This window comes from Scatophagus argus, chromosome 20 (genome assembly GCF_020382885.2).
Source record: "Scatophagus argus isolate fScaArg1 chromosome 20, fScaArg1.pri, whole genome shotgun sequence".
Taxonomy (NCBI): domain Eukaryota; kingdom Metazoa; phylum Chordata; class Actinopteri; family Scatophagidae; genus Scatophagus; species Scatophagus argus.
The window spans coordinates 953,660-978,652 of record NC_058512.1 but is presented as its reverse complement, the minus strand read 5'-3'; the positions used below and the strand labels follow the sequence as shown (position 1 = coordinate 978,652).

The 24,993-nt window shown below is 43.4% G+C and overlaps 3 protein-coding genes across 10 annotated transcripts; 1 reads left to right on the top strand and 2 right to left on the bottom strand.

Annotated features, from left to right (window-relative positions):
* The first annotated feature begins 4,263 nt into the window (after nt 1-4,263).
* Nucleotides 4,264-7,983, top strand: LOC124052060 (uncharacterized protein DDB_G0290301-like). 7 transcript variants are annotated; one of them, XM_046375967.1, is made up of 3 exons: nt 4,264-5,119; nt 5,282-6,006; nt 6,169-7,983. In XM_046375967.1, the coding sequence occupies exons 1-3, from the start codon at nt 4,870-4,872 to the stop codon at nt 7,696-7,698; spliced, it is 2,505 nt and encodes an 834-aa protein (XP_046231923.1). In that variant the 5' UTR covers nt 4,264-4,869; the 3' UTR covers nt 7,699-7,983. The 7 variants fall into 7 exon arrangements, with proteins under 7 accessions (XP_046231923.1, XP_046231924.1, XP_046231921.1 ...); XM_046375968.1 differs by having other exon boundaries at nt 4,266-5,119; nt 5,282-5,748; nt 5,911-7,983; XM_046375965.1 differs by having other exon boundaries at nt 4,267-5,119; nt 5,282-5,910; nt 6,037-7,983.
* Nucleotides 7,984-14,115: 6,132 nt separating this feature from the next.
* cetn3 (centrin 3) lies at nt 14,116-17,914 on the bottom strand. 2 transcript variants are annotated; one of them, XR_006841878.1, is made up of 6 exons: nt 17,752-17,914; nt 16,995-17,130; nt 16,471-16,585; nt 16,163-16,354; nt 15,694-15,848; nt 14,116-15,338 (listed from the first exon to the last, which is right to left on the bottom strand). XR_006841878.1 is itself a non-coding variant. In XM_046375436.1 (5 exons), the coding sequence occupies exons 1-5, from the start codon at nt 17,766-17,768 to the stop codon at nt 15,805-15,807; spliced, it is 504 nt and encodes a 167-aa protein (XP_046231392.1). In that variant the 5' UTR covers nt 17,769-17,914; the 3' UTR covers nt 15,376-15,804. The 2 variants fall into 2 exon arrangements, 1 of the variants encoding a protein (XP_046231392.1); XM_046375436.1 differs by lacking the exon at nt 14,116-15,338 and having other exon boundaries at nt 15,376-15,848.
* A 342-nt stretch (nt 17,915-18,256) lies between these two features.
* On the bottom strand, nt 18,257-20,340 carry LOC124051771 (tripartite motif-containing protein 16-like). The gene has a single exon (XM_046375435.1). The coding sequence runs from the start codon at nt 20,307-20,309 to the stop codon at nt 18,624-18,626; it is 1,686 nt and encodes a 561-aa protein (XP_046231391.1). The 5' UTR covers nt 20,310-20,340; the 3' UTR covers nt 18,257-18,623.
* Nucleotides 20,341-24,993: the final 4,653 nt, after the last annotated feature.

The following is a 24,993-nucleotide window of genomic DNA, read 5'->3' as shown; positions in this document are numbered from 1 at the left end:
TTATTCTGTGACGGTCAGGTGTAAAAATGACACCTGAAAAGCTTTATGTGGTTGGCATTAAATGATACGCGAAAAGTTAAGAAGAAATTTGCTTTGACTTATTTTAAACTTGACTGTTTTTCAGATATTTCAGTTAGTAGTTTTGCATCATGTTACTCAAAGTCTTCTGGTTGTGAAATGACGCTGCGTGTACAGGACGTGTGTGTGTGTGTGTGTGTGTGTGAGAGTGTGTAAAACTGCGAGCTTGTGTTTGCCCGTGTGCATCCATGCCTTCAGTGTGTGCAGGCAGAAGGTGGAGGAGTCGGATGAAGGTGTTGGAGAAACATAAACACGAAGCTCAGCCTGAAGAGAAGCAGATGTGTGCAGAGAAAATATTATGACTGGAGGTCTTCAGACGTCCTTCTTTGTCCTCCTCTTCTTCATTTGACCGACTTCCTCAGCGCAGTACATTTACTCAAATACTGTACCTTAAATACGAATCTGAGGTACTGGACCTCGGACTGTGAGGTTTTACACAGTACTTCACAGTACTTCAGCACCTTACAGTTTCCGGATTATATTTACATACTTTCACTGTCGGAACTCTTTCAGTGCAGGACTTGTAAGAGTGTGGTATTTGTACTTCAGTCAAGGATCTAAATGCTTTCTTCCCCTCAGATTAATCAACAATTATCCCAATCATTTCATCTAAAACATGCCAGAAAACAGTGAAAAATGTGACCAAAGTTTCAGGCGACGTCTTAAAATGTTTTGGTTCTGCTAAGTTTATTATTAACATTCTCATTTGGAGCCAAAACTGAAGCCTCTTATTAAATAAAATGACTTTAACGATGAATCAACAATAATTTTGCGTTAGTTTTGGCACAGCGACTCTGATACGAGTTGTTTCTGACTCAGAGACGTCGCTGGCCTTCAGTCCGGCCGCTGAAGCTGTGCTGCCGGGCAGATAAAGTTACTGTGAAAGCCATGAGCGAGTGTAAACTAATCCATCCTCGCCCAAGTGCCAGGCATAGTCCACGATCCACAGCATGTCTCGAGGCATTCCCTCCTCGTGTCCGTGCCCGCTCCCCTCGGATACCTTCGCCATGATGGAAGTCACGAAACAACGACACCATTTACGCATCAATTTGTTTGAAAAAGAGCGTAATGTTATCGCACACTGGGTCAATTAGTCTGTTAAACTGTGAAAAGGTTCACAACTGACCCGGAAATATTCCGTTTACAGTGGGAGAAAAAAATTAAATCTAAATTTAGCATTTTTCATTAAGAATCAACTTAAACGATTAATCGATTTTCAAATCTGCTGCAGATAAATTTTGTGTCGCCTGACAAATCAATCAATTAATAACTGCTTGAGCTGTGATGGGAGTTACACGCTCCTATACTATTAAATTATTATTTTGTCATTAATGTCCTAATTGTTTGATCTATCAGAAAATGGTGAAAAATGTCAGTCATGGTCCAAATCTCAAATATTCAGTTTTCTGTCACAGAAGACAAAATTAAAGCAGCAAATACTCACACACAAGAGTCTTTTTGTCATTTTGCATTAACAATAACTTCAACAAATAATCAACAAGGAGCTGCCTACGCGATGTTTTGTGAATTTAAACGTTGAGTCTTTGTTTTGTTTTCTTTGTTTCTAATAAAATTTTCAAAATAACAAAGAAAAGTTAAGGAAAGGAAAAAACTACACATTTGTAATGAATTTGTAATGTTTTCACGTGAAATCTGATGAGCTGCTCAAGATGCCAGTCATTTCACGGCGTAGGAGGTGGAGGTGGAGGTGGAGGTCACTCTTACGAGAAGGGTCAAAGGTCGCAGCCCCAGCTCACACTCATCCTCAACACTAACAAATTTCATCATCGTCACCGTCGTCTCCTCTCAGCCGGCAGTCGATGGTTGTAGGTGGATGCGAGTCAGTTCAATGCCTCCACCCCTCCTCCACCCCTCCTCCACCCCCCATGTCCCCCCATCTCAGGAGGGGTCGGAGGGTAAGTGTTGTCACATGGTCAGCATAACTGGCCTAATGACTGACAGGTGGTGACTCTGGTTACCAGCGAGACGCTTCAGAGACGGTTTGTTCACGCGGACAAAAGGAAACAGAAATGAGCTCCGTTTCCTCCAGATATCACTACAAGTACTCCAACGACACCTCTCTGACATGTACGGGACGGTACAAAAGCTAGAGGGGGGCGGACGAGGGACGAATCTCATATCTGACTCCTCACAGCCTGGACTCTTCAACCAGTGCTGGAAAAACACGTTTACGCTCTAAATACTGTAGGAAAATACTGCTGGTTTCAATGTTTTCATTTACCTTTAGACTGAGATTAATAATACAATAAATTAAATATAAAATACAACAAATAAACTATTTGTTGTATTTTATTATTATTTTTATTATTTTTATTATTTATTATTATTATTTTTGTTGTAAACCGATGTGTATCACCGGTTAAGATACATCTTTATTGATCCTCAGGGTCAGTCATCAGCTAACCAAAATTATCTCCACTGAAGATAATAATACACATTAACCACATTATAATATATAATATTCTGTAAGGGGAAATAGTATAGAAAATATATTTACTTTTCTTACTATTTTAAATGCAGGACTTTGCATCTTGTGTAACTTCAGGACATGTGAGCACGTCTTCCACGACATAAAGTTTTATCTTGATCGTGATTTACATGTTCTGTGTTACTAACCTGAATCTGAAAAATAACTGCTGTTATCACTTACACGTACCGGAGAGAAAACTGAGATGTAGATATGTTCGTGTACTTCAGTGACTCTCCTGGCTGCTGAAGTTATCAAAGTTAGCAAACCAACTCTTCAAAGTGTAAAACATCAGGACCATCAGTCCATCTAAATCTGGAGGCTAAGCTAACCTATGCTATTACCATTAACCGAAGAGCAATCAGACCCTGGCGGGGTCCGCCACGCTTATGTATTTTTAGAAGTCTCATCAAGCAGCAATACAAAAGAGTGTGTGTGTGTGTGTGTGTGTGTGTGTGTGTGTGTGTGTGTGTGTGTGTGTGTGCGTGCAGAGTCGTACCGTGGAAACCACAGGGGGGCGTCTCTGAGGTTGTAACTGGGGAGGAACTGGGTTGGGTTATTTCTGGAGCATGTGTTGCTCTGGTCCAGGGACCGACAGCTGAGCATGTGCCAGTGCAAGGGCAAGTCATGGTGTCTGTCCCTGCACAAATGACCAGATGCAAGTTTCTGATAATCAACATCGGTGCTGACCTTCAGCATGAACACACACTGGGCAACACGACCCCTGCTGTGTGTGTGTGTGTGTGTGTGTGTGTGTGTTTCTCCGCCTTTTGTCACTGCATCACTTTCATTCGCCTCCCTCAGAAGCTTCAGTCACACAGGAGAAAACCGCCGAGTCCTCTGCTCCGTCACTGTGTGATTGGCTCAAGCTATTACCACAGCAAATTGGGTTAGCCAACCACAGACCTCTTAATCATGCAAGCAGCAGACGGAGGCTGAGACGGATGAGAAGTAAAGCAGGCGATGTTTTCCTCTGGGGGGCCTTCGCCTAAACCAGTGCTTCTCAAATAGTGGGGCCCCCCTGGGGGGGGGGGGGGGGGCGGTGCCAGGGGGGGCGCGTGTGACCCTGGGGAACATGCTTTTTTTGCCGTACTAGAATAAAGTGTAATTGCACATCCCCTACAGTAGTTGGCAGTGGCGCTCTCATCGTCAGAGTGTGCGCAGGGAGTATTAGCTCTGTGGTGTAGCGGTTTCTTTGCACCGAGCAGGCGATATGAAGTGCAGTAAACGAACCCTTAAGAGACAACATGAAGACATTTTTAACAGGGATGAGAAGAAAGGCGGAGAGAGACGAAGATAATGAGACAAAAGTAACTCGAGGAAATATGACGAAGCATATGTAGCTTGGCTTCACTGTGACAGCAGTGGGAGACGACAGACCGGTGTGTTTACTGTGTCTAAACATGCTGGCAGCGGACAGCATGAAGACAAATAAATGAAGGCGTCACTTGAAGACATTACATCCCAATCATGCTGATAAGCAGCTGGAGATTTTTCAGCCAAAACGTGCCGAATATTGCCAACAATCATCCCGCTTTGTGAATGCTACTTCAGTAAACCAGCGAGCACTGTTAGCATCATATTATTACATATTATTACATATTATTATTACTATTATTTATAGTCGCGGCGGAGAGTGTGTGTGGGGGGGGGCGCAACAGAAAATAATTGAGAAGCACTGGTATAGGCTAACTATAGCCACGAAATACAGTGTTCTGTAGCCTAGCTATTAGGTATTGCATGTATAGTTGAAACGTCATACTATAGCTTAAATAATTATATGAGTGGTAGGTTCTGACTATAACGCTGCATAGTCCAACATATTCTCCTAGCCAACGTACTGTCAGATGTGTTTTTATAGGCAGCAGCGTGAATGAAAAACGCTAAGTTAAACGTCAAAGTGTTTAACGTAACGTGGATCCAGAAACAGAGAACCACGAGCGCAAAATTGCCCGCCATTGATTTTAAAGAATGCTAGGAAAACCGGTGACGTAAGCGCCATTCTAGAACGTAGGGTGTGGCTTTGATGGACACCTAATGTCCTTTGATGTTCCCAAGTCCTTTGATGTGAAATTATATAAAGCGGCGAAACTCACATCTACTTCATTTCGAGTTAACGAATACACCGGCTACACTTCGATCAACTGATCTCCTGCCTTTCTCGCTTTAACTTAAAAACAATACGTGGATATAGTGCATAAAATACTGTCTTCTCTATTCAGCTCCTTTAAGACTCGATAACAACCCTTGGATATAGTACATAGAAGACGGTCTTTTACGTTCAGCTGTAAAGATCTGCCAACATGCCCATCTTTGTTTTGACGTTTGTTGCTGTCCCTTGGGCTGCTTCAAAAGCTGGTCGCCTCATCAGATCTGGACTGGACCTCATTGGCACAAATTTACCCAGGGCTAACCCAGCAGAGTCTGTTCCCCATGATTTACCTGTAATCGTACCTCTACCAGCCCAGACATACTTCCAGGACAGAAGCTTCAGTGGTCTCAGGATGCTGCATCAGAATGATGACAGAAGCCCGAACCAACTACCAGATGAAAATAAGCAAGAGAAACAAGAGCAGGTCAGTACCTCTGCAACCTCTAAGACTGACATCAGCAGCCAAAGTCTTAAACTCCCTCCCTTCCAGGACAGAAGCTTCAGTGGTCTCAGGATGCTGCATCAGAATAATGTCAGAAGCCGGACCCTACTGCTTGATGAAAATAAGCAAGAGAAACAAGAGCAGGACAGTACCTCTGCAACCTCTAAGACTGACATCAGCAGCCAAAGTCTTAAACTCCCTCCCTTCCAGGACAGAAGCTTCAGTGGTCTCAGGATGCTGCATCAGAATAATGTCAGAAGCCGGACCCTACTGCTTGATGAAAATAAGCAAGAGAAACAAGAGCAGGACAGCAGCTTTGCAACCTCTAAGACTGACATCAGCAGCCAAAGTGAGCTCAAGATGCTACAGCAGAATGATGACAGAAGCCCGAACCAACTACCAGATGAAAATAAGCGAGAGAAACAAGAGCAGGATAGCAGCTTTGCAACCTCTAAGACTGACATCAGCAGCCAAAGTGAGCTCAAGATGCTACAGCAGAATGATGACAGAAGCCCGAACCAACTACCAGATGAAAATAAGCGAGAGAAACAAGAGCAGGATAGCAGCTTTGCAACCTCTAAGACTGACATCAGCAGCCAAAGTCTTAAACTCCCTCCCTTCCAGGACAGAAGCTTCAGTGGTCTCAGGATGCTGCATCAGAATAATGTCAGAAGCCGGACCCTACTGCTTGATGAAAATAAGCAAGAGAAACAAGAGCAGGACAGCAGCTTTGCAACCTCTAAGACTGACATCAGCAGCCAAAGTGAGCTCAAGATGCTACAGCAGAATGATGACAGAAGCCCGAACCAACTACCAGATGAAAATAAGCAAGAGAAACAAGAGCAGGTCAGTACCTCTGCAACCTCTAAGACTGACATCAGCAGCCAAAGTCTTAAACTCCCTCCCTTCCAGGACAGAAGCTTCAGTGGTCTCAGGATGCTGCATCAGAATAATGTCAGAAGCCGGACCCTACTGCTTGATGAAAATAAGCAAGAGAAAGAAGAGCAGGACAGCAGCTTTGCAACCTCTAAGACTGACATCAGCAGCCAAAGTGAGCTCAAGATGCTACAGCAGAATGATGACAGAAGCCCGAACCAACTACCAGATGAAAATAAGCAAGAGAAACAAGAGCAGGACAGCAGCTTTGCAACCTCTAAGACTGACATCAGCAGCCAAAGTGAGCTCAAGATGCTACAGCAGAATGATGACAGAAGCCCGAACCAACTACCAGATGAAAATAAGCAAGAGAAACAAGAGCAGGTCAGTACCTCTGCAACCTCTAAGACTGACATCAGCAGCCAAAGTCTTAAACTCCCTCCCTTCCAGGACAGAAGCTTCAGTGGTCTCAGGATGCTGCATCAGAATAATGTCAGAAGCCGGACCCTACTGCTTGATGAAAATAAGCAAGAGAAACAAGAGCAGGACAGCAGCTTTGCAACCTCTAAGACTGACATCAGCAGCCAAAGTGAGCTCAAGATGCTACAGCAGAATGATGACAGAAGCCCGAACCAACTACCAGATGAAAATAAGCAAGAGAAACAAGAGCAGGACAGTACCTCTGCAACCTCTAAGACTGACATCAGCAGCCAAAGTCTTAAACTCCCTCGTCTCGCTCTCTACATGTCTGTGCATCTGTACCCCTTTGCCTCTTGTGGAGGGAGGGAGGGAAAGTCTGGAAAGGACTTGACACCACATGAGCTTGCTGACAGATGGATGAAGGAACAAGCCCAATTTGCAGCTGCTTTTTATGTGACCTATGACGAAATTCTAGCGTGTATGAAGAAATACAAAGAAAGACAACAAATGGTTCTTTTCCCAACAAAAGTTGCAGTCTTCTTCCGTGCGGCCCGAGCAAGAATCATGGATCTTTGGTTCAGGGTTGTAGAAAGAATTACATCTGTTTTCGCCAAGGCCCAAGCACCACTTCCAGCTTGGATTTTTGATCGTTTTAACTTTCTCTTTATCGCTGCAGTTTTATCACTTATTTATTTCTTTATTTACCGGAAAAGACCAACAATGACAGCAGTTTTTTCCAGCACAGAAGAATTTCCGGCGGTCTTTCCACAATTGAAACAGCAAGAAATGTATTTGCCAGGAAACAAGCGAGAATTGCTGATTTCTTTTCCACACCCACAGAAAAGATTGCAGCTGTTTTATCCAGAATCAAAAGAGGGTTGGACAATAGTTCTGAAACGGCCAGAACACCAAATGAGGCTGCTTTTACCAGGACACCTACAAGGACTGCAGATGGTTTTTCCACTGTCCAAGCAAGAACTGCCGGTGCCTTTTCCACGACCAGTGGAAGAATTGCTGCTGTTATTTCCACAATCGGAGCAAGGAATTCGCGTGTTTTTTCCAGGACTAACAGGACGAATTAGAGCAGCTTTTTTCGGAGCCCAAAGAAGACTAATGCAAGTTGTTTCCTGGACTCGATCAAGAATTGCTGCTGGTCTTCTCAGCGCATCCGAACAGACTCTGACTTTGTTTGACGCGATCTCAAACAGACTCGCAGTCATGTTTGTACGTTTTCAGTATTAATAATGATAATAATCATAATAATAATAATAATTAGTATTATTATTATAAATGAATAATCATGAATAGATACATTATAATATAGTAACAAAAATTTATTTATATATGTATGTACATTAAAATATATCTAAAATATGAAATGAATATGAAATAGTCGGGTTTACTCCGGGGGCTCCGGTTTCTTCCCACACAATGAAGAATTGAAAAAAAAAACCAAACCTATAATAATAATAATTATAATAAATGAATAATCATTAATAGATAAATTATAATATAGTAACAAAAATGTATTTATATATGTATGTACATTAAAATATATCTAAAATATGAAATGAATATGAAATAGTCGGGTTTACTCCGGGGGCTCCGGTTTCTTCCCACACAATGAAGAATTGAAAAAAAAAAAACAAACCTATAATAATAATAATTATAATAAATGAATAATCATTAATAGATAAATTATAATATAGTAACAAAAATGTATTTATATATGTATGTACATTAAAATATATCTAAAATATGAGATTAATATGAATATGAAATGATCGGGTTTACTCCGGGGGCTCCGGTTTCTTCCCACAGCATAAAGAATTTACATAAAATGATAATAATAATAATGATAATTAAAAATAAATAAATAATATAGTACATAAAATACTATCTTCTGCATTCAGTTGTAATGATCTTCCAACATGCCCTTCATTTACTTTGGGTTTAGTTGTGGTCCGTTGGGCCGCTGATCGTTTTATTTTTCTCTTTAGTGTTGTGTTTCATGGGGCGGCACGGTGGTGCAGTGGTTTGCACTGTTGACTCACAGCCAGAGGGTTCCAGGTTCGAATCCCGGTCTGGGCCCTTCTGCGTGGAGTTTGCATGTTCTCCCTGTGCCTGCGTGGGTTTTCTCCAGGTACTCCAGCTTCCTCCCACAATCCTGAAAACATGCACATCAGGTTAATTGACTACCTACAGGTGTGTGGGTGAGTGTGTGGTTGTCTGTCTTTGTGTGTCGGCCCTGCGATTGACTGGCGAGCAGTCCAGGGTGAACCCCGCCTGTAGAAGATGGATGGATGTTGTATTTCTTGCTTTTTTTCTCTCTCCTTTATTATTATTTATTAACTATTTCTTTATTTATTTCTTTCCACCATTGAACCAGCAAGAAATGTATTGTAGAAAATGTATTGCCATGAAGCAACTCCACAGCATTACTGTGACTTTTGTGTGTTCAAAAAAGGGAAATTCCATGTTTTGTTGTCTTGTTGACACTTTTACTTTTACTGTAGCCTTAGTTGTGTACTGTTATAGTGATCAAACAATGACCTGGTGAACCCTACTGTTATAGCCCCATTGTAAGTAACTTGTTGAGATGAAACATTTTGGTGTATGCTACCCTTTCCAGTCTTGTTTTTCTTGACTCACTACAGGCAGAAATTCCGTAACACTTTCATTCATTTTGATCCCCTCTTCTCTGAACAACAACCTTTGTTGCACGTGTTTAACAGTGAAAACGTTCGCTGGAAAGGCTTATAGTTACAGATGCAAAACCGCTTGTGCAGCATTAATTGCAAATTACTCGACTGTCTGCTCACCCCTCATCCTGTCAAAAAGCTTTGTGATCTGATCACAAGTGGACAGTTTCAAGTCTGTAAAATGTAAAATGTGTCTCGAGTGACCACTTCTGTTTGGATCTCACTTGTGTATGCAGGTGAACATGTACATCACTGGGACAGGCAGGCTCAATGTGTAAGGAACGAGTTCATTTACACATTTGCTGCAAGAGGATTCAAATAATTAAGAATCTGTCATAAAAAGCACATGAGGACATTCCCCAAGGGAAATGATCCCATATTGGTTGCTCTTTAACGTATTTGCAAAATTTAACACGACTACCGACACTAGAAAAGGACAGAGCAGGCTAAATAACCATTGTCCTGTTTAATAAGGTTTAAGGAAAGTGGCAGAGTTGAGCTTTATGGAATTTATGGAGGCCAGGCTGCAGAACAAGTTTTCCAAATGTCCTGGTGAGAAACAATGATTAATGAAATGGTAAGCTATTCACCAGTAATAAACAGGCAGTGATGCTCTTTTCTGCCATTCAAGCTCAGCACACACGACAACGACAAGTGTTCTGACGAATTTAGGCAAAGCGATGAATGTCACCCAGAGGTTTCAGAGTGGAACTCATGTAGGCATATAGTGTAGATGATTTAACCGTAATGGTTGTCTGAGAGAAAATTTGCTTCCACATCTAAGTAGTCTAAGTTCTGCTCTGCCTGTTTGGGGAAGACACAGTCAGTGGGGGTGAAAGATGTATGGAAGATGCTATAAGAGAGTCCAAATCCTACTTTCATTTATTTATTGAAGTGTATCCCGAGGATGAAATTTCTCGGTTTGCCACAATGAAAATGTATTGTTCATTTCGCCCTTCTGTATTCAGTGTGAGAGCAGCTATTGAGTTGTAACGTTACAAGATGTTGCTCCTCCTTGTGGTCTTTTACGGTCCTGCAGCCTTTACAAAGAATGACGTGAGACTGACCTTAACAGTTCATCAGAGACAGAAAATGGCTGATTTGGGAAGCAAAGTGAAAGATAAATCCTCTGAAGCTGTACTACTGCACTGAGTGAAACTATTGTTCAAGAATATTGTAGTTTGCTGTTAACAATTCGATTTTTTAAAATACATTATTTAATTTGACTGTTCTAGTAAAAGAACAAGAAAGTTATGATAGACATAACCGGTGTATACATTCCAATAAAGGAAAATAAAAAGGAAATAGAAACTTTCCCATTTTAAATAACCCACGTGAGCGTCTGCGTATCGATTTGTGGCGTCCTTATTGGCGCCAGTGACTGTCAACGGTCAACGCAGAGTTTAGGAGGTGCAGCTGAAAGCACCACGAATTCCCGTTTCTGTTTCTAAACTCCTCCAAAGGAAGCAGCCAGGAACAGCGCAACTCTTTGTGACACTAACACGCGGTGAGGACTTTTTGTTACATCATTTCCCTCACCAAACGGAAAATACCAGCATTTGGCACCTGGCGAGTGTTCATATAAGATATATTCATATATATTATATTATGAGATAAACTTCATATATATATATGGAACAAGTGAGTTTGGTCTAGACCTGCTCTAATGGGAATGTGTCATGAGATAACTTTTGTTATGATTAAGCGTTAGATAATTAGATAAACGGAACTGAAAAAGTAGCAGCAGGACATGACAGTTTTAGTGTTAGAAACACTGGATTAGATTTTGAGGATATTATCTACCCACTTCAATATTATTATATATTTTACATCGCATTCAATTTGAGTTGCCTTTTTTAAAACATTTTATAACCGGTTTGTACCCGTAAAAATATTTCGGCGGGCTTCAATTCAAATTCAAATTCAAAAACATTTTAATAAACCTGCTCAATGACCGGCATCACTGACATTTATGCTCAGTATCTTATAATTGACGCCATATTTGCATCCTGATTTGCATTTGCAGTCAGTCTCTCATTGTAACACTAGATGGCGCCAAAGTATTGCGCTGTGATGAATACAACTGTTGAGCCTGATCGACTAAGAGGCTTTCATGGCACCAAGGAAGTAACAAAATTTCACACGCTTTACACACACACACACACACACACAAAGGAAGAAAAACAATTACTCATAAAATGACTCAGTTCACATCCATTATAAGGTCATGTAGTGTAATCGCAGTATGAAACAGAAATGAAACCGAACAAATTCGCGGTGGCGCTATGTGCCCACGTGGGACGACCACATGAAGTTATGTCATACTGTAGTGTCAGCAAGCCGTTAGTGGCCCATACTGCATGAGTGTGGACCCTGGACAGTCATTCTGTAGCAGCATGGGGGGGTTTATCCTCTATGTAATTTGCCGCTGCTTGTAATGAGTGCCACTGGTGGCCTGAGGTGCCAGGTATAAATGTGGTACTCCTCCCACCAGGTCTTCTCTTGCGGCCCAGTCATCACCGGCACGTTACATCCGGGTCAGAGGTTGTTTGGCACGAAAGGTGTGGATGCACGCTGCTTCACCTCGTTGGTTTGTTGTGTTGATGGGCGACTGCTTGTGTGCGGCCCCGTGCCCCCTGTATGTGCTGCTACATTTGTTGGCTGTGGTAAGTGTCCTCTCTCTTTGCAGTATGGTTGATGCTATCAGGTGGCTGATGCTGTGTGGTCGCAGGTAAACACTGGTGGCTGCCTGGAGCCCTGTGTGTGTGTGTGTGTGTCTGTGGCTGCTAACAAGGTGTGTTTGTACTGTAGCGTGCACCGCATTGTTTATGGTGTAGTTAACAATACTAATAGTGTTTGTCTTGATTAGGTGCTACTGTAGCTAGCTTATTAGGGCCGTTGCTGCTTTGTCTCTCCTGCTTTTGTCTTCACGTCCTATGCGTGACGGGTGCCTGGGGGGCCTGCTTTTTGACGGGGGTTTGGTTCCTTTTACGTCTTATTACTTTTGGGTTATTTGTACTAATTTATTTGTACATTTTTGTTTGGATTTTGTTTTCTTTAAGCCTTTATTGTTTACATTTGTTTGAGTTCTAATTGGTCAGTTATTGGTTGATATATTTTGTGACCTGCCCATCAGTTATAAGTTTTGTTATATTTTCATTCATTGAATGAAACACTCCAGATCCTTTATTAACTTAAACCATATTATCACATTGGGAAGAAAAGCAGGTCATCAAAAGGTTAAAAAACAAGTTAAACACAGACAACAGCACACCAAATGACAATACTGTGTCGACATGAGTGCAGCTGTGAACATAGGTGCTTGGAGCTCTGATAATCTGCCCCTTATATGTCACTCCCTCCATGTCCCATTGATCTGATTTTGACATCTGACTCAATATCTATGAGTGTGCCATCTCTCGTTGCCAGATATTTTTGTATGGCCCAGGTTTACACATTGCACCATCACTTCTCTGTCACAGATCTAAACATGTGGAAATAAAAGCACTTATAATGACTAATAAGAATAATAAAATAATAACTAATACAACTAATAAGATGGCTGTTCAAACCTTTTGGGGCCTGGAAATGTGCAGTAACTGTTGTATTTGTTCAACATAGTAAGCTGTTAAAGGGCTAACCTGTCTCAGTGACTCAGTTCAGGCTGTGTCCTGGGCTTGTTTACCTCCTGTGCCGAAGTGGATGTTGCTAACGTCAGGGTTAACCCCCTTCACTGTACCAGCAGTTAGGGAAGCAACACGGGGCAGCTCCACTTGGTCTTGAGATGCCGCAGGCTGTGTTTTATCACAGTGGTGACTTATACTGTACATTGGCTGCTAAACTGGCCACTTCATTGCTTGCTGTCAATCTAAATGTGTATACTCGCCGCCCGCTGCCTTCACTGTCCCTCGTATCTCCCGCTTGCTCCCTCTTGCATGACCGCTCACTGCATGCACACGCACATATACTGCTCTGCCTCTTAAGGGGCCGCGCCACTCATATGACAACATATATCTGTTTTGGGCTCTCCAGCCAGGCTGAGTGATGGATGGACTTTCTGTTACATTGTTTGTTAGAAACATGTAGGCTACCTCGTCAAACGGAAAATACCAGCTGTTGGCACTTTGTGAGCGTTCATTTCGGATCCTGACTCCATGAATAAGTAAGTTTGGCCTTTCACATATTTGTTATGTAAAGCTTAGAGACATATCCTACATAGACAACCAACACAGCAATCCATTTTTACGTCGTATCGTATGCATTCAAGCTTCAGTGCAGTTGGTATACAAAATACATGTTCCTGGTGGGTTCTGTCCACGTTGTTGGTATAGGCCAGTGCTTCTCAAATAGTGGGGCGCGTGTGACCCTGGGGAACATGCTTTTTTTGCCGTATTAGAATAAAGTGTAATTGCACATCCACTACAGTAGTTGGCAGTGGCGCTCTCATCGTCAGAGTGTGCGCAGGGAGTATTAGCTCTATGGTGTAGCGGTTTCTTTGCACCGAGCAGGCGATATGAAGTGCAGTAAACGAACCCTTAAGAGACAACATGAAGACATTTTTAACAGGGATGAGAAGAAAGGCGGAGAGAGACGAAGATAATGAGACAAAAGTAACTCGAGGAAATATGACGAAGCATATGTAGCGCTTGGCTTCACTGTGACAGCAGTGGGAGACGACAGACCGGTGTGTTTACTGTGTCTAAACATGCTGGCAGCGGACAGCATGAAGACAAATAAATGAAGGCGTCACTTGAAGACATTACATCCCAATCATGCTGATAAGCCGCTGGAGATTTTTCAGCCAAAACGTGCCGAATATTGCCAACAATCATCCCGCTTTGTGAATGCTACTTCAGTAAACCAGCGAGCACTGTTAGCATCATATTATTACATATTATTATTACTATTATTTATAGTCGCGGCGGAGAGTGGGGGGGGGGGGGGGGGGGGCGCAACAGAAAATAATTGAGAAGCACTGGTCTAAACCAACATGTGAGGGTCTGCGGGGAGTCAAATAACAGGGAGCTGACGAGGATCCGCCTGAACCGGTTTTGTGGTCAGTGTGTGTGACTGTAGCTTTGGCTTCATTATGTCAACACATTTATCATCATATGGGAGACAAGTTAAAAGTGTCCCCGAGCACCTCTTCACTGGATGCAGTTTCATCATTCACCAATTATACAAATGGTCGCTGCTATTCACTTTGGAAATAATTACTTTACCCAATTCAGCTAATTGAAAAGGATTTACAAAGACTGGTTGAAATTAATCCAAAGAGATTCTCTGCTCTGATTTGGGTGAAAGTGACTCTCATGATGGAAGTGAACAGAAAACGACTGGCTGATCTCTGATCTGCTGCTCAGTGTCACCACGAGCGTCGGCTTTAAGAAGAGAGAGTGACTCCCTCTGGTGGACAGCGGAGGTACAGCAGGAAGGCTGCGGGATGACGACATGCTGCAGCGTTTAAAAGCAGACAAGTGGACATAAAATACATCAGTAAATATTATATACAGTCTTGATAAACGACAGGGGTGAAGCCAAAGGGCTGACATGGACACCCCTTTGAATCCAAAAGGTCACCCCCCCCAACAAACAGTTAAAGGGTGTTAGGAGGGAGGTGATTTGCTCATTCTAAATAAAGGGGATGCCTAGTGGATCCCACCCTGACCCTGGCAGGTAAACAAGGGGGCAAACAGGCGTACTGATACAGGCCCTGGGCCTCCCAGACCAGAACCTCAAAGTACCTCAAAGAGAAATGAAACTGCAGAAGGATTCAAAATGAGGTGCAAAACTAAAAAGACACAACAAAGTACTGAAAACGGATACAAAATGACCAGCGACACATGCAAAACAAATACCACGAGAGACTAAATAATCATCCCACAGCTGTCCAGACTAAAACCCTCAAATGTCTGCCTCATGGTGGCGCCGTGTGGAAAAACTCGTCTTCCATCATTGTCAAAATAACAAAATCAGTGTGTGTGTCAGTTTGTGAAGCCCCAACACGTTACTGAACGATGTGCCTGCAGTGAAAAACGTTTTTCATCTCTTTTCAATGTACTTTCAGACACGTAAAGACAGTTGTTCATACTGACCTGTGTGTGTCTTCGATGGACCACCCCCTATTGCATGCTGGGGTTTCAGGGGTTGGGTGGAGGGGGGGCACAAGGGAAGTTTATGCTAGAAATCATAAATTATTAAGTGTTTGAAAAAGAGCTCCCAGCAAACAGATTTATTTTGTTCAAAATAAATAGCACATTCAAACGTTCACGTTACGTAAACGGAAAAGACAACCAGTGAAAATGATCATCTACAATATGAAGTATCTCGTTTTTTCTACTAAATAAGAACACGTACAAAATCAAAGAGTCACATCAAGAAGGACTAAGAAAAGCTGAACCCCCAGCAGTTTTCATCATGTGACAGCCAGAAACACGTAAAAGTCCACGACAGCAAACAAACAAAAGAGCTTCATCTTCAGTAAAGAGTGACAGGCAACCACCTGCTGCTCTAATGTAATGAATCAAGTACCAACCACCTCGAGTCAGGCCGTCCACAGGAGGCCGACTCACGCCTTCACCTTCACGCTCAGATGTTCAGTCACTCAACTTCAACATGGACCATCGAACCGACTCCAAGCTCTTCATCATGAGTCTCCGGTCATGATGGAGACGAACTCCTCCTGGTTTACTGGAACACAAAGGGGGGCTTAACACAACGGAATACTGACAGAGAATCAACTTTGTCATGTTAGAATATTCATTATGAGAGATTTAAGAACCCCAACGACAGCAGAAACAAATCGTTGTTTTAAAAGACAGTTTCCAAATAAAGAAGCAAATATTTGGTGCTACTTCAGGCAGTAAAAAATGCTCAATTACACTGAATAAGTGAATGTTTCTATCGGTTTTCATTGTACGAGACAGTACAGTTCAGTACAGTACAAAGTGTTTGTTTCATATCTTTGGCTCCTTCTTATGAGGTTTGTGAGGTCGATCACTTACTTTCACCGTCTCCGTCAGCGTCAAACTCGTCGATCATGCTGCGCAGCTCCTCGTCGCTGATGTTCTCCCCGAGTTCTCGAGCGACTCGCCTCAGGTTCCTCAGGCTGATCTTTCCTGATTCGTCGTCATCAAACAGCTTGAAGGCCTTCAGGATCTCCTCCTTCGGGTCTCGCTCCAGGATGCGATCGGTCACTGTAGAAACATGTGAACACATTCAGGATTTATGAAGGATAACGACAGATTCATCCCCTCCTATCAGCCACTTTAACTGTCACATGTATCATGACATCTCTCTGAAGGAAACTCACCAACTTCACTGAAATCCTCAAATGTTATTTTGCCATTTCCCTCTCTGTCATAGTCTTTGAGAATCTTCAAAACATCCACTTTCTTCACCTCAAAGCCAAGTGCCCGCATCGCCACCTGTCAGGATTTGAAAACTGTGAAATAAAGTACACTTAAAGGGAACAACTTAATCCTAAATGTAATCAATGAGTGTGTTTACAGGGTTCACATGGAACTTAGAGAAACCAGGTTGTTTGTATCCCTGTGTTCATGATTCTGACATGATTATCTGTGTGAAGGAACGTCCACGACGTCTCTACACCTCAACCACCCGACTCAACCTCAGCTGGTTCAGTGACATGTTGTCCCTGGACACTGTACATGTTCCATGTAAACATGACAACCCAAACACAATCAGAATCAGGATGAGATGCTGTATTCTGTTTAACAACAAACAGCCTGGCTGTTGAAGCATAATATTAGACCACCTGAACAACATATTTGTAAAACAACCCCTTTTCTGTCACAAGCGTCCTTCACTGCTCACCTTCAGCTCATGGTAGTCGATTTCTTTGTCTTTGTCAGTGTCAAACAGGTCAAAAGCTTCTTTGATTTCATGTTTCTGGTCCTCAGTGAGCTCTCTCCTCTTCTTGCGTTTGTTTTTGTCTGCTGCAAGTTCAGGCCTGGAAAGCCACGTCAACATTACACCAACATATGTGACAGTGTTACTGCTGCACAAACTTCATTATACTGTAACATATGCTTAAAGCAGCTCTTACTAAAAATAAAACTCTAATGTACTGGTTTGCCTGTAGAGAACAGAATAAAAAGTGGCCACGCAATCTGATGAGACACATTCGGCACAACACAAGTTTAGCTGTCATTCAATGGGAGACATTATAACAACATTAAACGGTAATAATCGGCGTTAAATTCACAGGAAACACGTTATGGTAAAGCTACGTGAATTATCACGAATTCAATTCATGAAGTACTAGAAAAACTATCAATAATGTACTAAATTACTAACAGTTACGCTATCTCATACATTACAAAAATCAATACGCTAATTAACTCTTAGCTACAATAATGTTTTACTAATTCACATTGAGCCAAACTGTGTGATACACCGCGACGTTGTACACGGACGTTGGTAAGCAACACAACCAGCGAGCTAACTGCTAGAAGGCAGACATGCTAACGCTAGCTGGACCTGCTAACAGGACCTGCTCTGGCTGTCTGCTGGCAGTGAAATGAGCCGTGCCGAAGACGTGAGGAGCAGTAAGTGACGCAGACTGGTTTACCTCAGGGACAGACTCATTGTGGGTGGAGGTTAAAATCCTGAAACTAAATTTTAGCGTCGCAAAATACACAGATACCGCGACGAACACACACACAATACAATCAGTTTCTCCGCGCTCACACACAAGCGTCCTATTGGTCGCTGGTTACCAGGCACCAGTGAAGTGTTCTCTGATTGGTTTATGTCACCGACAGTCAGTCTGGCTTCTTCTTCTTCTTCGTCTTCTTCTTCCTCTCCTGAAGTCCGTCAAATTACTGACCCATGACATAGCAGCGACCAAATACATTTGACACAGCATTCATTCATTTCCAGTTTACGCGTGTAAAGTTCAAGCAACTGGTATATAATTTGTTGCCTTGTTTTAATGTCACGTTTAATCTTTGTTTCTGTGTACTACGAATGAGTACTTTTACTTTTGATACTTACTGGGAAAAAACAGAGACAAGTCTGGCTTTGAGATTTAAGAGCTGTTTTCTCCATCAGCTTTTATGATTCTCTGGAATGAAGACAAAAAGAAAAAGCTTGGCACATGTTTGTTTATTCATAGAGTGAACACGCATTCTGTTCACACGTCCCGTCCGTAAAGTCCGTTCAATCGGTCAGTGATTTCATGTGTTCACGTTTCATCCACACAATCAGACCAGAATCTCAGCTGTGTACAAGCACATAATGAATGATCTCCTTAATTAGTTTTACAGTGTTAGATAGACAGGTGATCTCTGCTCTTAGCAACAAACACAGAAACAAAACAAATGCGTTTAAATTCTTAAACTGCTAGAAGTGGCCAAAGGAGGGGGAGTCCAGCTGGTCTGCGGTTAGTTGTCGATTCACCACTAGGTGTCACTAAATCCTACAGCTTTTTGTGACTTCTGTCTATTTCAGTTTAATATTTTCAGTATTACAGAACTCAGCAGCGGCTCCAAAAGGCCAGTAAAGTCTAAGTCCAGCATAGAGAGGCTGAGTGAATGTGGTCTGGACTCTGTGGAGGAGAGTCATGGTTTCAGAGATGCTGTAGAAGGACAGAGTACCTGCTCTGTGATCCAGGTACACTCCTACTCTGGAGGACTGAGGACCTGAGACAGGAGTTTTGATGTTGTTGTAAGAAAACTCATAATTGTTTGTGTAACAACGTAACGACCAGGATTTGTCATTTAATCCAAATCCACATTCATTCGACCCCCCTGCTCTGCTGATGTTCTTGTATGCGACTGCTACATAAACTCCTCCTCCTGTCCGCTCCACCTCCCAGTAACAACGTCCAGTCAGACTCTCTCTGCTCAGGACCTGAGACCAGACAGTGAATCTGTCTGGGTGATGAGGATAAGACTGAGGTTGATTCATTACTGTGACTTTTCTGTTCCCCTCAGATAATAACAGCAGTGTGTGTGCTGTGTTTGGATCCAGTGTGATTTCATGTGAATACTTTAAGAAGTCAGCTCTGGTATTTTGTTCTGGTCCTGATGGTAAAACATCCACTTCAGCCTTTGAGATGTTTGTCCATGTGTCCCTCAGGACGTCCTGTAGTCTGTCTCTGAGCTCTGACACAGCAGCCGTCACATCCTCAAAGTGTCTCAGAGGACGGATGTTGATGCTGGATGAGTGTGTGGACTCACTGAGTGCTGACAGTGAGGGGTAGTTGTGTAGAAACTGGGTGTGATCCTCTGTGTGTGAGAGCTTCTTCAGCTCAGCGTCTTTCCTCTTCAGCTCAGTGATCTCCTGCTCCAGCTTCTCCTGAAGCTCCAAGACTCGACTCACTTCAGTTTGCTGCTGGGATCTGAGCTGCTGCTTCACATCAGAGCTTCTTTTCTCCATGAGACGGATCAGCTGAGTGAAGATCTTCTCACTGTCCTCCACTGCTTTATCAGCAGAGCGACTGATGGCCTCCACCTCCTGTTGAAGCACCTTCAGGTCTTTCTGTCTGTCCTGGATTCTCTGCTGGATGTTTTGTAGACTCACCTCGACTTCTCTCTGCCTCTCAGTCCTTTCTGCTGCAGCTGACACTGTGTCGTGGCCTTTATGTTCATCCACAGGGCAGAGATAACAGATACACTGCTGATCAGTACGGCAGAACATCTTCATCACCTCATTATGACGAGAGCACATGTTCTCCTGGAGCTTCTCAGTGGGCTCCACAAGCTTGTGTTTCTTTAGAGGAGCCACATCATAGTGAGGCTGGAGGTGTTTGTCACAGTAAGAGACCAGACAGACCAGACAGGACTTGAGGGCTTTCAGTTTTCTCCCAGTGCAGACATCACAGGCCACATCTTCAGGTCCAGCATAGCAGGAATCAGCAGGAGCAGCTTGGAGTCCAGTCTTCTTCAGCTGCTCCACTAAAACTGCTAACATGGTGTTTTTCATCAGGACAGGCCTCGGTGTGAAGGTCTGCCTGCACTGAGGGCAGCTGTGGATTCTCCTTTCATCCCCTTCATCCCAGTGGGTTTTAATACAGTTCATACAGTAGCTGTGTCCACAGGGAATCGTCACCGGATCCTTCAGTAGATCCAGACAGATCGAACAACAGAAGGTTTCGTGGTCCAGCTGACCTGAATTCTGTGCCATTTCACCTCTCAGCTCAACGACTGTCTGACTTTCACTTTCATCAAAAGTGAAACCAGTCTGAGCTCTGATCTAAACAACATGTGTCTCTGCAGTGAACGAGGCCTGTCAGCTCCTGCACCTCACCACCATGTTGGTTCCACCCATCTTCAAACTGTAGATCTGAAGGGGAGGGAACAAGGAAGTATTTCACATGACACGTTCATGATGTGTCTGATTTAAAATGACACCACTCTGTTACACTGATGGCCATTTGGGATGTTTTAACTGTGTTGTCTCTGCTCAAGGCTCTTAATACCAAATACAGGACATGAAAGACATAAACCAGTCATTCAGGTTATTATGTGATCTATCCAAAGAGTCTGTTTTCTCTTTTGTCTGTTTAACTGACCGTGATTACTTTTGTTTTACATTCTGATGTTTTCTGACATGAGGAAGCCTGCACAGGTAACAGTGATGACAGGTAACCAGTCACATGCTTCCAGTGGGTTGGTTGTCCATCCACATAGTTTTGGTGTGACCTGCAGAGTTTTGGAGAGACGGGCTGGTCTGCCCGATGCTTCCAGCACATGTTGGATCTGTTCTTGTTCAAACCCTCAGGGTACAGATTCATAAAAAATATTCTTGCTTTGACAACACTGGAACATTTCTGAACTTTCACCTTGAAATTTTTACTTCAGGCATGTTTTTACTTCTGAGTAGAAGCAGAGGATGCTGAGGAAACTGCTCAACATCCTAAACAACAAGTCCCACCCCCTGCAGGCCACACTGGAATCCTACTGCAGCACCTTCAGTCATAGACTGAGACCACCGAGGTGCTCCACAGGACGCCACAGGAAGTCCTTCCTCCCTGTGGCTATCGGACTCATAGGATAAAACAATTTAACCTGCACTACAGTTAACACTTTAAGATTGTATGCGCACCTTATCTGTTCCCATTCTGCACCTTATCTGCCGTTATCTATCTGTTTCTCATGTATATACAATATACTCTGTTATTTTTGTATATATTATTATATTGTGTGGGAAAATTACTTTCTACTTATGTATGCTTCTTTGTATTGCAACCCTGACACAACAATTTTCTGCGGGATCAATAAAGTTCTTATCTTTCTATCTATCTAAGACAGATGATGTTTCTGAAACCATTTTGCAGAGCTGTTTGCCAACCCACTTTGTCCACATAAATTTGGTCTCTTCAAAGGTCTTCCTCCCCTGCTGACCCACAGCATCCTTCTCATCAGGATCGAGTATTTCCCACAGAGTCCAGCGTGAAGTCGGTGCCGCCGGGTCTCTGCTTATCTCCCACTGAGTCTCCTGCTTCACATGTGTGTGCTGAGATAGAGGCTGACAGAAAGGTGGTATCTCACCACAGGAAGGACTCGGTCCTCCCAGATCGCTCTGACTCGTTTTATCCCCCGAACTTCCTGTCCCTCCGGTCAGTCAAGACGTGACATCAACTGCACAACAAACTCAGTTATGTTGTCTGATGGCCTAACGTGCGACTGCGACGTTTTCTTCTTCCCTGCTGCTTTTTCTTATCAACGATCCAAAAACAAAGGGGCAAAAATCTGTGTGTTAAACCCTCAGTGTGATAACCAGTCACACCCAGCTGTGGAACATCATCTCCCTCAAGTGCACTGAAGCTTATTGTGAAGAAAAGTTGGGTGTGACAGATTTTAAACAAACAAGCTTCATTTTCATGGCCCACAAATTTGAGAAAAAAGTGATTTCATTCGCACAGTTTTCGAGATATCTCACACTGAGTTCTAATTAGAAAAATACAAAGAATAAAAGTCAAAAACTAGTTTTCAGAACATGGTTAGGGAAAACTGTGTGACAGAGTGTAACTGGGTGATGTGCAGGAATGTGTAATGGATTCACAGAGGACGATCCAGATCCAGTCCATCTGACGAGCATCGAGATGTTTCAGTCGGGATCACAGCGGACCAGCAGAGCGACTGAGTCCTGCATGGCTTCATCTGTCCATCGAACTCGTGGACATTAAAAGTACACATGAGGTCAGTGAAACTGCCTGCTGCCGTCCTGTGTTTGAACTCCATCAGAGCCATCAGGCGGAGGCGGCGTTTCATGCCTCCTCTCCCCCGACAGACTAACCTTGAACTCAGCCCTTGTTGCCGAGGTGAACACGAGGAGAGGCCTCAATGAGCCGAGCGAGTGTTTACCTTCTCCAGAACCAGCAGGCAGCACAGAAGCAGCTCTTTGAGGAGGCCACATGTGAGCATATGTGTGTGGGCTGGGCTGTTGGAGCCGGAGGGGGGCAGGGCGGAGGAAGGTGCAGACCTTCAGCCTCAGACAGCAGCCTCTGTGTTTTACTCTGACAGAGTCGGTCTGTTCAGGAGCTCGACTCCACGTCCAGGTCTGCACCAGGTCTGCCATCAGTGAGTTAGTCTGACTGCTGACGATCCGTCACGAGTCTGGATTTCTCAGCTCTTCAGAGCTGGATTAAAATCATCAGCAGGTTCTTCTAAGGCCAAACCTGCAGAGTCACAGTTTGCTAAAGGCTGCACTGAGAGCTTTGACAGTGAACATCAAACATGAAGTCATGTTCAGCTGATTGGATCTCACTTTTGGATGAGAAGGTTCAACAGGTCTGGATCTGTGATCTCAGGATATTTTCATAGATCATGAAAACTGAGTGAACTGCTTCAGTTTCTCTTTTAACAGTCAAAATGTTTTATCTCCAAAGGAGTTTGTTGTTGTCTTTGAGTTTGAACATAGTGTGTGCAATCGTCAAGAATTAAATCAGACTAAATATGCAAATCACAGGCTTTAAGAAGCTGACTTATCTCAGAATAAGTAAACACAACAGCAAGCAAGTAAAATAAGAAGTGTGGACAATAAATACAAAAACACTTCTTGTTCTCCACTCCATGAATTGTGAATGAGCCACAAGTCATTTAAGTTATGTTGGGGAGGGGCTGCAGCGCGTTAAAGTCTCAGTGTTTGGCATGTGTGTTCATGTCATTAAACCCAGAACTCCACCCCGAGCGGGTACAAAGACCTCCTGTCCAACATGCACTGCACACAGCTGAGGTATTAGTACTTGAATTTGTACTTTAGTGTAGTACTTGAGTCCCTGGCTACACCAGATCTCTGCAGCCAGTTCCTGGTGAAGAGCCTGAAACCATCCAGGTGTAACGTTTGAGTGTCCACATAGTTTTGGCCACCAAAGGTTTGTTGCTCAGCTTGCAGGTCGAACTCAGTTCATTAAAACTCATTAAGTTCATGACAAGATTTACTCCGTGACACGAACCTCTCGCTGAGCCGTTTCAGCCCGCAGCCCGAGCGGCGACCTTTTCAGCTGTTTATTACTTTAACCTTTTGCTCTAAAGCTCGCTGACCGCGACGACGGTGCAATTAAAGGTGCACTTTAAGCAGAGCGAACAGGACTGAAGCATGAAGCTCGTTTGGCTTTACAGCCCGGAACCCCAAGTCCTGCACATTCACAGCATCCTGGACTTAAACAAATCTTATTTTGTCTTAACAAGCAGCATTGACACGAGGCTGAATACTGACTAAGTCTCTCCAGAGGAAACCAGAAGGATCACAGCTTCCATATTAATGTGCATGTTTTATTTCTGATGTTCGATTCTTCATGAAGTATTTCAGTTAATGTCCTCGATGACCCCGACGAGCTGCGAGAATAAAATGTTCTACGTCTGGCCGTGTGCCCGTTCAGTCTTAAACCTTCTCTTACTGTAATGAGCCTGAAACAACACATGTGAAGCGACCGAGGAGAGAAGGTTGGGCGTGCTGTGAATATAAAATCATCTATCAGGAGACGGTGAGGCAGGAGGAGATAAGCGGAGATGGATGGACGGAGGGGGATGTGATGATTGGGGTGAATTAATCCTCGGTGTTGGGAAACGCTCCCCGCAGCGTGAGGCTCGTCTGAACAGCCCAACAGCCTGGAACTGGTCCTGATTACCTCGACGTAGACACAGGAAGAGCTTCCCCTGGCAGACGAAGAACAGGCCAGCGTCTGAAGTCGCAACACGCTTTGATTTTCACGTGTCTTCTTAGACGTGAATGTCACAGAAAATGTCAGCTGACGTGGTGGGTGGGTCCAACAAATGCAGGACTTTGAAATCAAAAGTCAGCATCAGCCTGTCTTAACGTAGGTCATGTATCATCGCTGCCCCGTGAAAAAAACGTATCTCCAAAATTCGTTTTTGGAGAACCCAGAGAAAACCCACGCAGGCACAGGGAGAACATGCAAACTCCACATAGAAGGGCCCAGACCGGGATTTGAACCTGGAACCCTCTTGCTATGAGGCAACAGTGCTAACCACTGCACCACCGTGCCGCCCTGCGGACATGCCATACAATGTAAAATGTCAACGCTATGTAACATAATGATCTCATCCAAAACCCAACCAAACTGAGACAGCAGGTCACATGACAAAGACAACGAACACCACCTCCTGATTTCGTCTTTTCCTGCACATCCAAAACTCATAAAACACAAACAGCGTCAAGTGAAAGGCTTAAAATGCATAATGTTCATAAATCTGGTCGCGGGGTGTGGGGGGGGGTGGGGGGCCGAGGCAGCTTGGACCTCAATTTGTCTACGGCCCTGCTGCTTACATCATTGTCACTGTCTTAGTTTTCTTCAGTTCAGAATAAATAAACTCACTTTCACTCCAGACGTGATGATTTTACA

Excerpts from the sequence above, each read along its gene's own strand:
- LOC124052060 (XM_046375962.1), top strand. The coding sequence starts at position 4,870 with ATGCCCATCTTTGTTTTGACGTTTGTTGCTGTCCCTTGGGCTGCTTCA. Across the intron at positions 5,120-5,281 it reads GAACCAACTACCAGATGAAA|ATAAGCAAGAGAAACAAGAG; the intron begins ATAAGCAAGAGA and ends TGCTTGATGAAA.
- cetn3 (XM_046375436.1), bottom strand. Across the intron at positions 16,586-16,994 it reads TCGACTACCATGAGCTGAAG|GTGGCGATGCGGGCACTTGG; the intron begins GTGAGCAGTGAA and ends AAATCCTGACAG. Across the intron at positions 15,849-16,162 it reads CGCTGACGGAGACGGTGAAA|TAAACCAGGAGGAGTTCGTC; the intron begins GTAAGTGATCGA and ends TTTGTGTTCCAG.
- LOC124051771 (XM_046375435.1), bottom strand. The coding sequence starts at position 20,309 with ATGGCACAGAATTCAGGTCAGCTGGACCACGAAACCTTCTGTTGTTCG.